Source organism: Symsagittifera roscoffensis, chromosome 1 (genome assembly GCF_963678635.1).
Source record: "Symsagittifera roscoffensis chromosome 1, txSymRosc1.1, whole genome shotgun sequence".
Taxonomy (NCBI): Eukaryota; Metazoa; Xenacoelomorpha; order Acoela; family Convolutidae; genus Symsagittifera; species Symsagittifera roscoffensis.
This window is the reverse complement of record NC_087062.1, coordinates 75993313-76008584: the sequence shown is the minus strand read 5'-3', so window position 1 is coordinate 76008584 and position 15272 is coordinate 75993313. Positions and strand designations below refer to the sequence as shown.

Genomic DNA, 15272 nt, shown 5'->3' with positions numbered 1-15272 from the left:
AAAAATAAAGGACGCAATCTCACGTCAATAAATCGAAATATGGGCCGAAACGTATTCAACCGAGAAAACGGAAAATAGAAAAATTAAGTTTTAAAAAATAAGTTGGTTAAATTACAACCAACCTAACAAACAAATTTCGAATATGACAGATATTCAAAACGCTAATATGCTGAAAATGGAGATCATCCTGTGGGCATAAAAAGTAGTTGTTTACGGTAAAAAAGTATAGTACCCGATCCCAATATTCTTGCATATCGCAAGTGTAAATATTAGGTAAATAAGCCGAAGGAATTAAAACTGACACTTAACAACTGAAAAACAGACAAAAAGTATTTAGTAAAAAACCATACATAAAAGTCTTGTATCGACTACCTACAAAGCAAGCTTTGGCCCTATACAAGCAAAGTTATTTAGGGAAAAAAGTCAATTTCCCAGTTGCTATACCCGTACTCGTCGGAAGGGTAAAAAAAGCCATGAAAGAAAAAAATCCTTGAACAACGAACATTCGCTGTTTACCGTTTCGCTCCGCCTGTAATTTTTTATATGCCTTAATTTTGTTTCCGCGGTCGGTCCATTTGCAAGTGAGTTAATTTTCGAATAATAACCACATTGGGTCTCCGTATAAAATCAATGACATAGCAAGGGATAAAATGTTGATCAAGTATATTTTGCCATTTAACCAATAGTTTCATCTAATTTAAAAATGTTAAAAAAATCAAATTTTCACACACGTTTTTTTTGTAATGCTGGGAAAGTTTCGAGCTGCAATCAAAAATGTAATTGATAACTGATGTTCATCAACAAACAACATGACAAAACGAAATTACTGAAAGCAAAAAAAAACACTAGAGCATTGAAGAGCCATCAGATTGCTGTAAATGAAAGATAAAAAAAGACTAGCTTAGGGAGCATTATTCTGAAAATCAATTTGAAAACTGAGGCCAAATCACAAAAACAAAAAATGGACAAAAATTGATTTATACTGTCGGAAGAAATTCGAAAACTAAAACCTCACCACGTTGATCAACACTCATTCATATTGGCGCTATTAAAGCTCAACATGTGAAAATAAAAATCTTTGATTTATAAATAATAAATGACCAAACTATAGCTGCTAAAAGATATACATCTACATATTCAGTAGTGATCCACTCCTGGATTGAGGCGGGTCCAGTTCTGGAATTTGGCACAGCGGGGGAACTGCACCGGAGGAGTTCCAAACCTTGACGTCTCCCGAAGATACGGTGGAGTTGAAGTCGAACTTCAGTTTCTTGGAGTTGTTTCCCTCTGTGAGTAGGTTCACTCTTTGAACCACAGCATCACTGACTGAGAAATTGTTTATCTGCGAAAGTAAAGAGTTACCTTGCTCATTAATAAGAGGCAAACAATATCAAAGACATTTCAGTCAATTCATGCTGCACTTTACCAACTTATAGCTTCGCACTGCTACCAGTCAATAAGCAGAAGGGTCTAAGAGCAGAAAAACATTAACGTTTATGAGCTGATCGGTAAATTAAGTATAATAATAGTCAATATTACCAAAGCAACTAATATTTTAAGCATATTTTAAATAATTTAAACGAGATTTTCTTATAATTCGATGAAAAAAAAACTTGATAAAAGTATTCAATTCAAGAAGTTTTATCATTTTCTTGGTATTATTGACAATTTTGTTTTTATCAATTTGCTCGTATTAATCAGTATAAGTTAATATTTTTTTTGTTTTTCTGCTCTTGGACCCATTTTGCTTAGACCATTCTGCTTATTGCTCCGCCTCCCTTCGCACCACCTGCGATACAATACAAACATAGTAGAGCCATGATTAATTAGTCTTTATTAACTTCATTTTCAGGAAAATATGCCAAGTAAGTCAACTGCCAGTGTTAACTTACAGTCACAAAAAAACTTATGAAGCGTAATTTATGAAGCGCCATATAAGCCGACCGATACTATTTGAGCAGACACCGGTTGAACCAAAAAAATGTTTTCATAAAAAACGTTGAATTATGAAACTTTTTTTGAAAAAGTTTCCAAGTCCCCTTCCTCCGAAACGCACACGACTATGAAAGTTTTCACCCATTATTCGACGCAATAGAAGCGTCTGAGCCTATGAAGTACTTTAAAGCTCTGATAAAATTAGAACAATTTATGATAAAATTACAGTAAGCTTAATCAATACGTAAAACTTTTATTTGCTGAGAAATCTGAAACTTAAAAGCCACTTTTGAAATTATAAGTCAAGCACGTGTTTCCCGACCTTCAATCTTTAGCTGTTCGATAGTGGATTTTGTTTGGTTTTACACAATCAAAATTGATGTGAACTTGAAAAAAATCAAAAGTCAAACCGCGAAAAATCAAAACTGAACATGATCAAATTTTACACAGAGGTGAAGCTGAGCTTCGCACAACTTGCGACACAACAGGAACATAGCATGACAAAAGAGCAGACAGAAATTGAAACGAAAGCCGTGAGGTCGATTTTTATTGAAAATTGTCGAGAACAGCTGGTTCTATCATAACTTTCATATCTTTGTCTTAATTAAAATTCTATTTTTAATAAAACATTTGAACAAGCAAACTGAAAATTTTAATCGCATACAAACAAAGCGGTATTAAAGCAGCACCCTCTGAGCTAACAAAATGTGTTCAAAAACATCTTGTAACTCAATTACTTCACCAACGAGGCTTTAAGAAATGGCATTCAGGAATTTAAAAGAAAAGCCGATTTAAAGTAGTTGCCATGCTACGACAACTAAGCCGACAAAAAAAACAGACGGACGTTAATTTGTCAATTTTTTTTCTGGTCGATCAAATAGTTTTTTCGAGCGCTCCCAGAGCAATATAAAGACTATATGTAGACAAAATTTGTCCTATGGTCAAAAATGCCGTTTTTGGGCACTTTCTGGAAAACTTTGACCGAAAAATTGCCGTTTTTTTGGTGTGCGCTCGCTTTCAAAATTAGTGTGAATTCGCTTAAAAAGCGCCTTTTGAGAAAAATTTTGAGGAAAATCTTTGGTCGGCCAAAAATGGATGGCCCAAAATAATACCAAAAAGGGAACCCTTTGGTTGGAGAGGGTGTCGAATCTTTGACGGGGGGACGCCCTCCCCTAAATCCGCCCCTGTTTTACTTACGAGTTTACTTTTTTCACAATCAACTTACATAGTTTAATCTCAAAAATGGTTGGCAGTTTTTCTGCTTAGCATTTTAACAGTGGCAATTTTGTAGCATTTGTTGTATCCGCTTTTTCTCGTTGCCAGTGTTTGACGACATCAAGGCTCTATGCGAGAAGGACATTAGACTCTGAATCAGAGGACAGAAGTTTTTTTCAAAGCACTTCTACTTAACTTGATTGACTTGACTTTTAATTTCTAGAATTTCTAGTGGCGAAAAGATACTTTTTGATTTTGTTTTTGTCAATCTGGGTTAAATTTTGCAGAAAGATGTCAATAGAAAAGTGTTAAATTCTGAAATTATCAAAAACTCTGCAAATACTTTGGTCTCCAAGAGATCATTGCCGTTTTTCCACCTGTATGCCAGTTATTTATGTAGTTTTTGAAATTTTAGTGCACCTTTTCGCCATCTCTTTTGCTTGTTTTTGCAAAGTGCAGCCACCCAATATGGATAGTACAAGTCATTTTCTCTTATGTAATTCGCGCATCTCACTTTCACTCAACAATCTTGTGCAAAGATGTGCCGTATTTTAACTGCATGACCTGTATCCGCTCAATTGACGCGCATTCACCACTGACTGCTGCATATTGGCAAAACATGCATGAAACTTAGAGGTAACAAGCAGACTGGTTTTGTGGAAAAGTTCCTGACTATGAAGAGGCTGGTAGTGGGTCCGATCCCGCTGTCCCAAGTTTTTTTTCAGCGGATTATTTATAGAAAAATGAAATAGCCAACATATAGTTGGAAAAGAGTCAATGAACGCAAGTTACCAGAGAAAAACGCTGACTTATTCTTTGAAGAACCTCAATTTACGAATTTCGAAAAAATTGACGCTCTTAAAGCTCTTTGAAGTTCGGGAACAAATTATGATTTGCACTGGTTTGATAAAATTAACCCAATTCGAGAAAGCTGGATAATTAAGTCAGACGATTATATCGCTGAGAAATCTGAAAATGAAATTCCATTTTCGAAAAGTAGAAGTCGATCACATTTTTCGTGCCCTTGTAACTTTTGCTGTTCGACAGTGGAGTTTGCCTTCCTCTTAACAAAACAATGAACTAAATTAAAAAAAAATTAAAAGTCAAACCGTGAAAAAGTAAATTTTGAGCCTGAACAAATTTTAAGAATTTTCCTGAAAAAAAAAATCATTCTACCTATATAAGAGTCTGAACTACGTTCATCGACGCTATGCCATAAGCTTTTGATAAAAGTGGGTCATTAAAAAATCGATCTGAACGTACCTTGAAAGCAACTTGTGCGTAAATATTGGACAACTTTTCGTTGTCGAAATTGCTGACCAAACTCTCGTCCAATAAAGATTCCGAAAGCATGGATTGAGAGTCAAAAGTTGAACCCTGTGAAGCTCTAGATGAAAACCGAATAAAGAAGCTGCACACACATGGTTTCGATGGAGTTATAGAGGGAACCCTTCCTATAGTCCAGATGAAGCGCTTCGCTTTTTTGCTGATCACATAGCTGCCTGGTTAAACACACAAAAAAGTGATATGCGTGATACAGCTGATAAGGGGAAGAAAAATGAGTGAATGTACAAAAACCACCTTAAATATACGCGGAGCGATAATGTGCATATTATATGAGCCATGCAAAAGTAACTTTGGACCAATTTTCATCTAACGGGTCACCCCCAGGATATGATAGAGAAGCAACGTCAGGAAACAATTATGACGTTCAGATATCAGTGAAAGGAGGCTGAAATATGATGGGGTAAAATTTTGTGATATTTACCACAAGATAATTTGACGTTATTCACTTCTCGGACAAAGGTCTCCATATTCGCGAAAGGAAACTGGACTTCAAGAAACTCCAATTTGGCAGATTGCATCACGGGATTAACACTAACTACTTCGAATTTGATTCTCGCACCTCGATCCCTTGCAGCCCACTTAACTGTATAGTTGCACTTAATTAGGGGATTTGATGTTACTAAAATTTCGGGTAAGTTATAGTTCACAACTGTAAAGGTTTCAACTGGCGGACACACATTGAACTTAATTTCATTGTTCAAGAAGCTCTCGTGTTGTTTCACACTCGTGTGAACTAAAACCGACTCAAAAATAGACTTGCTGCTTTTCAGTTCGAACTCGATTTCAGGCAAGATTCCATTAAGATCACAAATTGCATTAAGCGAACCCGAGACGATCCCCTGACCGTTGCCATCGCAAACTTCGCTGTGCATTTCAGCATTGTACTTCTCAACTAAAGTGAATACAACTGTGTTTTTACCAGATGTCACAAAGGGTCGCCAAGCTGCCATTTTTTCGTCTAAGATAGGGCTTTTTTTAGTTTTCGCGTTTAGATGGGAAGGATATACAAACTGGTCGATTTTGAGACTCAGTGGAATGTTGGTCGAAGAAGGTGTTCCAAAGGGACAGTTCTGACTAAGAAAGGAAGACACTTCGTTATCCAGCTTACTTGACAAGGTTGCTTTGTCGGCAGCGAAAGGAGCAACGAATGACATAATTGAAGTGAGCAGTTCGTACGCCGCAACCACAGATGGCAAAAAATAAGATTCATTTGCAGACTCTAAACAAAGTTTTTCATTATAAACAAAAAAATCAATCTAAATAGTAGCGGATTTATGGGGGAGCGGAACGCGCCTCTCAACGGGGATTTGAGACTCTGAACACCTACTGGGACCCTTTGATACCTGCTGATGACAATCGTTTTTAATCGTCTGACCCAAAAATATGTCTATAGGCGCCGTCGGCAACAAAATTACAATAAATTAAAGAGAGGGAAGCACGCTTCCAAAAAAACGAGACATTATTCGGCCACTATGTTCTAAAATGTCACTTTGGGGCTGTTTTTTTTTCTCAGCAATTAAACTGCGGCACCGGAAATTTTAGCAAAATGTTGCCAATGAAAAAACTATTTCTTGGAGAGTACGGGAAATCTTCTAGGTCGTTTCGAAAAAGAGGCCGTGGCTGAGTGGATTCAGCGCTTGGTTTTTCACTAAATGGTCGCGGTATCGAACCCCACTTCGACCCAGTTGAAGGGTTCCTAAATTTATCCGCATCTTCATGAAGGGAACGACTTCGACGAAATTGACGAAACCACTTCCTGACGAAGGATCTGCCGTCGGTAGGACCGTATGCAAATTTTTAAAAAAAAGGACTTTTGAAAATCTGGCCTCTAGGATTAACTCACGATGTGCGCGTGATTTTTTCTATATTGTTGTTCCGACCACTGAAAGTGGGGAGGAACTTTGTATTCGGGTAGGTTTTAGTTTTTTGTTTTCTACGCAAAATTAGGTACCACAAATAACCATCGGAATGTGTCGAGTGATATGATCATACTGAAGCCCTGTCGAGAAAAATCTGTTGGAAATTTTTGATTTAACTTTGAGCTAATAAGGTGAGCGTTCAGGCTTACAATAGCTTATTTATGCTCGATTTAAGCCTTGAAAACTTGGTCATACTCAATTAATATTGGTTTTTGAAGTTTTTAGCATTTTGAGAATCCAAGACTTTTTTTTTTCGTTTTCCAAGTTATTTTTGTACAGAAACTGTTTTCCAATTTTCCTAGTTTACTACAACTGTCGAATATGCCTAAGCTCTACTTTTTCGTTTAGATGTTTTTATCACGCCACGCAGAAAAAAACGACACTAATTTGGAAAAACGTTTTTTTTTGTTCTTTTAAGACTGGCAGGAGCATTCCATTGCACAGTAACCGGCTCTCCTTGTTCATAATAGCCTTTTATCTATATCAAGAAAATCAAAAAAGGAAATAGCGAAAAATTACTATCTGATTAAACTCCCCACGATTAATATCTGATTAAATTAATATACGAATAACGTCTATCATTCTCAGTTAACAGATAACTAAAAAATAATTGAAAGCGACCAAATATTAGTATCTCACCAATCTTTCGGTCTATGAGCGGAACAGAGCACGCCAATAGATCTCCTTGTTGTATAATTACGACAGGCCATAGCACCGCGCCCACACACACTTCGTCCAGGGGCACTTCGTAGATCGGTGCATTTAACCGATTGATCTCCAATTTAGACTTCAGCACAAACCTGTCAGAGTCATTAAGGATAACATCCAGAATGCGACTTCCGAAGTATTCGTACTCCAGGGGCATTTTTACGTAGTCTTTTACCAGTACCAAGAATGATAGATGGATCTTTAATGAACATCTGTTCTGATGAAATAAAAGCAAAGAGAACGAGCACTGCCATGTAAATTCTAGATTGAATCTGATCATTACTTAAAAGTTTTGATCGAAAAAAATTCAACCAAAATTGATTTTTGGGTCACTATATGGGTTTGAATAATTCACAATGTTCTTCTTAGTCTCGTCAAAAAATGATTTGTCCATCTTTTTTCTGACAATGCGTTTTTCGGTTAACCCATCTATCAATCTTCTACCTTGCCCCATTGTAAGGAAGCTCCGACGTTCCACTGAAGGATAACGCCGCGAAAAAAGTAGACTGAGTGAAAGATTCCTGCCTTCATGTTTGTTGTCCTCTATGAAGCGATAAACCATTAAAGATCGGAGAGACATACTCGAATGTATGCTCTAATTTCAATTCAGTACTGACACAACGACAGAGCTATTCAACTCAACTATTTTATATTATGCATATCGTATTGAATGCTTTATTGAACATAGTTCAAGCTGAATGTTACGAGATTCTGTCTCGGTCCAATAGTTGAACCTCACTGATGCACTATTTGCAAACTATTTAAATCAAACGTCCCCATATTGAAAATACCAGCTTACAATATACGATAATTTGTGATAATTACTTTCCTACCATCTTGTGATTTTGTGATAAGTCGAACGCCCTGCTCCTCAAATCTACAGTCAAGAACCTAAATAATCTATCTTATCTTTACTGTACAACTAGAAAACTTGGCTTTTGAAATGACACCGGGCCGAATTTTCATGCATAATTTCAATAAATAGGTTGATATGCTTCTATTTCAATAAATTCAACTCAAACTAAAACGCAGTCCACTATCCCAAAATAAATTGTCAAGCAAGGGCCCCCCATAAACCAAAAGGGGAGCGTTCACATGGTCCTCGGACGAAAAACGTCATAACAAACATCTAATTCCAATGAGGATGGCCGGTTGTTGAGCAAGTAGCACAGAGTTCCGACCACAGTAACATTAACCAAAATAAAAGTTTTTTTTCCAATTGCGTCGTTTTCTAGTCGTAGTGTAATGAGCGAATCTGAATGAAAGGCTGGAGCTTCAATAGCAATAGCAAATTAGGTACATATGAGAATAGTTTTTCCTATTACAAACAAAAATCACAAAACCAATTCGAAAATTTTTTTCTTAAGTTTCATTCCCACGAAAGCGTTAACAGACAATTCCAAAACTAATTTTAGAAGAGCAAAAATAAATTTTTACTGCTTAACTTGAATTATAAATTTAGCATTATAAGCCTGCTGGATTGCTTTAGTCGGAACTTGATTTTGCGTGAAAAATAAAAAAGCAAAACAAACCCGAAAAAGCAAAACAAACACGATCGGTACAAAAAATGCGGGATAAAAACGATCACAGCCAACAAACATTCGTGAAAGTGCAACTGGAATTGGTCAACAAAAAAAAAACAAAAAACGTTACCACAAACAAAATAATGCTTTTATTGGAATGCACACATCAATTTCCGCCCTTAATATGGGTTGTTTTTGTGTCGATGAAATTGCTTTGGGAAAAAATTTGCCAAATGTGCACAGTCCGTATTAGAAAAAACTGTATCAAAATGAGTGTCTTACTTAGACTAAAAAATTGAAGAGAATAAAAATTGATGTAATCTTTATTCTCTTCAGTTTCTTAAATTTCTCATAAGATTGATGTCTGGTCATCAAAACACGCTGGTTTTACTGTCAAAGCTAACTTGCTCCTTTTAAATAATATTTTATCGAAAGCAATTAAATGACAACAACAGATTATTAACCCTTCGCAGATTATTAACATCTCATCGACAAAAAGCTACAAATCCACGTTAAAATTAAACTGAAACCCATAATATGGCTCAGATTTGGAAGTGATGTATTTCCAACTTTGAGACATGAATTCGGCTAATCAGTTCACATTTTCAATCCCGGAATGGCCCTATTGTGTCTGAGCCAAACAAAATAATACGAAGAAACTCAATCGAGTTAATTGAAGCTTAATAACTAAGGCTTTTAATTCTGCTATTCATTTTAGGATGGATACTGTCAGGATACCTTTTTTAGTAGCAAAAAGACCACTTCAAGTAAAAAAACTGACAAAATCCCATGGATTTAACACGCCACCAGCAGACTAAATAGTGTTCAAATATACTCTCGGTGTATATTCAATTTCGCGAGGATAAAGTAAACAATATCTGTTTACATTCTAAAACAAAGTTTCCTCTTTTTTTTTCAGATGCTTTCTTAAAGCTTTCTTAAAACGGCTTTTAGGGCGTTAATATGACAAACTACTTAGCCCCTTGCAATAACGAATTCTCTTGCCTGATTTTGCTTAAAAAACCAACTAGAAGACTACGTTGCCCCCCCCCCCCCCCCTTTCAGAGGTCTGAACGAAAAACGCGGGACGAAAATGATCACAGCAGCAAACATTCGTAATGGTGCAACTGAAAATCGGCAACCAAAAAACCAGTGGTTCGATTGTCGTAAAATATTAGACCAACCAATTTGCACTTCTGATTTAAATTAACAGGAGAAAATTTAATTATAGAAATTTGATCGGAATTTAATTGAAGTGAGTTGACTTTTGAAAAAGTCGCTTTAAAACTTACCAGAATCATTCTAGTCCATATTTTGAAAATCAGACCTTCACTTCCACCCTTTATGTGGCTTAGTTTTGGGTCGATGACTCTGATTTGGGTTTAAATTTGCGAAATTTGCATAGTCCTTATAAGTATAAATTCTATCAAAATGAGTGTTTTGATTAGTCCAAAAAATGTTAATTCAAATAATGCTGACTAGCGTGTAACGCACCTCCGGTACTAATAAAAAACCCCATATATTGGAAAAAAGATCTGCATTCTTTGAGTGTACTCTGACAGCACCCAATTACAAGATTCGTAATTACAAATTTTGCAAAATTTTTTATTCAAGTTTTTTATACAAATTTTGGAGAACCATGAATATTAAACCAGGAAGTTTTATATAAATTCTTCGAAAAACTTATAATGAACTAAGAAACGTTACATATTGGAAACTAAAAGGAATTGGGTAGTCGCATTTGGACGCAAGATTTGCAACTTTTGAAGAGTACTCTTATAGTACCCAACTACAACGTTGCGAAATTCAAATCTTGAAACTTCACCTTAAGTTTTCTAAAAAAGGTATTTCTGAGAACCCGAAAAAATTTCACTTTTCGAAAACTATCAGGACTTCAGCAGTCTTATTTGATGAATTATGTGAATTATTTTGTAATTTGAGTTTTCTGAAAACTTCCAAAGAAAAATCCCAAAATAGTCTTATCTCTTAAACTAAAAAGGTTTGGGAATTCTTAATTGGAAGACGAAATTGTAAGCCCTGTGATTACTGACTGCCCCAACTAAACGTTAGAAAGTTCAAACTTAAAAAAAAAATTAATATAATTTTATGAAAACTTTTGAAAAAAGCACAAAAAACGTCGTATATGGAAAACTACAAGGTTTTGAGCAGTCATATTTTTGGAGGCAAAAATCTCAACTCCTGAAAGTACCCTGACATATTCCAATAACAGGATTGAGATCTTCAGCCTTTTGGAATTTTTTAACATCTGAGTTTTTGTTAAAAATTTTGGAGAAAATCATAAAAACGTCATATCTCGAAAACTTCAAGGATTTGAGCAGTCATATTAGGAAGCAAAATTCGCAACTCCTGAGGGTACTTTGACAGAGCCTGACCACAGAGATGCGAATATCAAAATAAGTGAACTTATTTATTTCGAAGTTTTCTGAGAAATTTTTTTAAAAAAATCTTAAAATAACGTCATATCTCGAAAACTAAAAGGATTTGAGCATCCATAATCAGAGGCAAAATTCGCAGCAGCTGAGAGTACTGTCACAGATTCCAATAACAGGATTGAGATCTTCAACTTAATGGAATTTTCAAAATCTAAGTTTTTGAAAACTTTTAGAAAAAATCATAAAAAACGTCATATCTCGAAAACTACAAGGATTTGGTTATTCATATATGAAGGCCAGAATCGCAAAACCTGGAAAAACTCTGACATCCAACTATTGGGTTGCTAATTACAAACTTGATGAGTTAAACACTTAATTTAAACAGGAAAATCTAAAAAAACTTGACTATTGCAATATACGATATAGCTTAAACGGTAAAAAATTTATTTGTTAAACATGCAAAAAATACGTTGAAAAAGCTTAAACATGGCGAGATAGTGAAGCCCGCATTTAAATATATAAAAGATTATAGATTTGATAGATGAAAGTAAAAAATCAGGAGAACGGTAGACAGACATAATGAAATTAATTAAAAAAGCAGCTACACAGACAGAAGAAAAAATTACTGAAAATTAATGACCTTGCCGAAAACTAATTCAAAAATTTTCTTAAGCATTGCAATATATGATAGAGCTTAGACATGGAAAAACTCTTTCGTTAAACATGCAAAATATTATGCTTAAACATGGGAAATAGCTGTTACTCGCATTTAAATATAGTATGGATAGAGGATTTGGGCATTCTTAATTGGAGGCAATATTCGCAATCAAATTAATTTAAAAAAAAACAGGTATACAGACAGAAAAAATTACTGAAAAATAATTACCTTGACGAAAACTAATTGAAAAATTTTCTTAAGCATTGCAATATTTGATATAGCTTAAACATGGAAAAATTCTTTCGTTAAACATTCAAAATTATTATGCTTAAACATGGGAGATAGCTGTCACTCGCATTTAAATATAGTATAGATAGATAGATATAGATAGATTCAACTAATTTTGTTGTCTGATCAGCAAAACAGGCTGTTTTTACTATCATACTATCAAAAGCTAGCTTAATTGTTCAAAATCCACTTTTCACAAAAAATTAGCTAAAACGCCATTAAATAACCAAGGCAGATGAACACTTCGCAACTTTTCGAAAACAGCAAAGAACATCTGATCGACAAAAAGCTACCAATCCACGTTAAAGTTAACTGAAACTAATTCAAGGCACAACTTTGGAAAAGAACTATTAAGTTCCGCAATCACCCTATTGTGTCTGAGCTACTCAAAACAATGCAGAGCTCAATGAAGGTCAAAAAAGCTTTTAATATTAATTTTGCCAACGATCTCGAGATCTTTTTTGGTTGAAAAAAGACCACTATATACAGTAAAATCCAGAAAAAATCCGACTGACTGAAAACGCCACCCATCTAACTAAATAGCTGTTAACAATATTCCCGTTAATTTAAGTTTCATGACTGCAAAAAAATAACAAAATAACCTTTGACGTACAAATTTTTATGGGTATTTGCGTCAGAAGTTTTCAAAATTATTCTGAAGTTATTTTCAATTTTTCTACTGATGCTTTCTTGAAGTTTTTAACAGTCATTCTGACAACGACTTACAGGTCGTTAATATGATAAATCACCCAACCCCATACGATTCCATTTGTCATACCTGATTTTGCGTGAAGACTAAGTTGCTCCCCACTTTCACAGGTCGGAACAAAAACGCAATAAAAAAACGATCACAGTCAACAAACAATCGTAATAGTGCAACTGAAAATGGGCAAAAACGACCAGTGGTACGATTTACGGGAAAAAATTCGACCAATCAATTTGCACTTCTGATTTGAATCAAAAGGAGAAAAAACATTTATAGAATTTGGATCGAATTTTACTCAAATGATTTCATTTCTTTTTTGACAAAAGTTGATGACTCTATAGAGGCTTTAAAATTTACTACAATCAATACAGTGCTTTTTTTGAAAATCAGACATTAGTTTCCACCCTTAATATCGCTTGTGTTTGATCGATGAATTTGATTTTACTGGTTAAGCTTTTTGGTTAAGCTTTTTCAAATTTTACTGTCAAAGCTTAACTGTTTTCACTGCCAAGCTAACTTGATCATTTTAAATAGTTTTTTCTTGACCCTTTTCCAAAAAAAAGCAATTAAACAACCAAGGCAGATTAAAAATCCTAGGCATGTTCTTCTGAATAGCTTAGAACTGAAACTGCCAAGCTAACTTGATCGTTTTAAATAATTTTTTCTTGAACCTTTTCCAAAAAAAAGCAATTTAACAACCAAGGCAGATTTAAAATCCTTCGCATATTCTTCTGAATAGCTAAGAAATGAAACAAAATCAAGGCTCAAATTTGGAAGAGATTCATTTCAAAATTTGAGCCTTGAATTTGGCAAATGAGTTCGCATTTTCATTTTCCACAATCACCCTAATGTGTCTGAGCCAACCAAAATAATCAAAAGAAACTCAATTGAGGTATTTAAAGCCTTTAATTCTGCTAATAAATCTCTCGGCCCTTGAAATGGCTTGTTTTTGCTGCGATGAATTTGATTTGGGTAAAATTTTGCACTATGTGCATACTTAATATTAGAAGAAGTTATATCAAAACGATTGTCCTAAAAAACATGACAAAAATTAAAGAAATTATTGAGGAGCTTTTAAAGAACATAAAGAGAGATACCATTGTTATCTGATCATCAAAACCGGTTGTTTTTGGTTTTCAAAGACTTGTTGGTTCTAAATCAACCTTTCTTTAATTTTTTCAAAATGCAATTAAATGACATGGGCCGATTAACCCTTCGCAAATTTAACCCTTGCGAATAGCTAAGAACAACGTTTGATCGACAAAAGGCTATAAATCCTGGTTCAATTAAACAAAACCTTTCTAATGCTCAGTTTCGGTAACGAATCATTTGGGCAAATATGTTCACAACCCGGAAAAAGCCGATTGATTGAAAACGTCACCGCCAATTTAAGGAGCTATCAAATACATTTTCAAGTGTTATAGTTACAGTGTCATGAAGACAAAAAATAACAAAAAATTTCCTTAAAATCGAATAAAATCTGTAAAACATTCTCTACACAAACGAAAACTCTACGAAAACTCTCAACAAATAGAAACACCACATCAGACAATCAAAAAAGGTAACTAAGCCGACACCCGAGGCTTCGAACTAAATACTTTTGGAGAAAGCATTGCAATGCTCCTATATACTTCATTGCGTAAACAATCTTCTTCTCATAGATGAAATAGACCTTTCAAAAATTGAATGGACAGCGCTATATTCGATAACTAAGAAGCAAAAAGCCAAAAAAAGTTTGTAAGACATAAATGAATGCATTGCAGGAAATCAAGAGCCAGCAGATACTCGAATCCTGAACATTTGGAACTACTAACAAGCGCTTTAGCGCTGCACTAAAGAGGCAACTGGCCAACACTCATTGATATTTTCCAAGGAATAAAAAAATTATATCATGGAAAAAATGCTTTCAAAAGTAAAACGGAGAAGTTGAGCTTCGCACCACTTGCGATATAAGACAAGAGAGCCAGTAAGTCAAAAAACAATTCAAAAATGTCGAAAAAAATAGATATCAAAATTATGAAGCTAATTTTGAAACAAAAAAGCCAAGACAATAAAATATGAACTGAGCACCGTAACAAAACTAACCAAGCTGTAACAACGCCGCAAATACCATACCAGAGAGCTTTTGAGCAAAAAAAAACTTCAATAAGAAAGACTTATTATAGACAAGACAATTAGAAAAATTATTATATCCCACTCACCCCAAAAAACACGCACATACACACACTTAATTCGCTCGTCACATGAAACAAAATGACGCCACTCAGCCAATATAATATAGCCCGAAACCTATCAAGCCAAAAAAAGGTAAAATAAAATACAGAGGCCAAGCGGAAAATCGCAACACTTGCGATGCAAAAGCAAGTTGCGCTACAAGACAGTGAGTAGAAAAGAAATACTGAAGTCAGAAAACTCCTAAAAACTGAGTTGGAAAAAGTTACTTGGAAACAAAATTTGAAAAAAGATGAAAAATTACAGCAACAAATACTTGATGTTTGTATCGGATGAAGTTCATAAACAGCCTTTAAAAAATTGGAAATCATTTACCGAGCGGCAACAAAGGCGACAAGCTTTGAGTCG

The 15272-nt window shown here is 34.8% G+C and overlaps 1 protein-coding gene across 1 annotated transcript; it reads right to left on the bottom strand.

Annotated features, from left to right (window-relative positions):
• Window positions 1–959: 959 nt before the first annotated feature.
• On the bottom strand, window positions 960–7848 carry LOC134857041 (AP-5 complex subunit mu-1-like). Its single transcript, XM_063873378.1, has 5 exons — window positions 7569–7848; window positions 7056–7292; window positions 4919–5716; window positions 4414–4652; window positions 960–1342 (listed from the first exon to the last, which is right to left on the bottom strand). The coding sequence occupies exons 1-5, from the start codon at window positions 7702–7704 to the stop codon at window positions 1130–1132; spliced, it is 1623 nt and encodes a 540-aa protein (XP_063729448.1). The 5' UTR covers window positions 7705–7848; the 3' UTR covers window positions 960–1129.
• Between the last annotated feature and the right edge of the window lie 7424 nt (window positions 7849–15272).

Coding starts and splice junctions, on each gene's coding strand:
- LOC134857041 (XM_063873378.1), bottom strand. CDS start 7,704: ATGTCTCTCCGATCTTTAATGGTTTATCGCTTCATAGAGGACAACAAA. Junction 5,717..7,055: donor GCTCATAGACCGAAAGATTG/GTGAGATACTAA, acceptor AACTTTGTTTAG/AGTCTGCAAATGAATCTTAT. Junction 4,653..4,918: donor TAACGTCAAATTATCTTGTG/GTAAATATCACA, acceptor GTGTTTAACCAG/GCAGCTATGTGATCAGCAAA.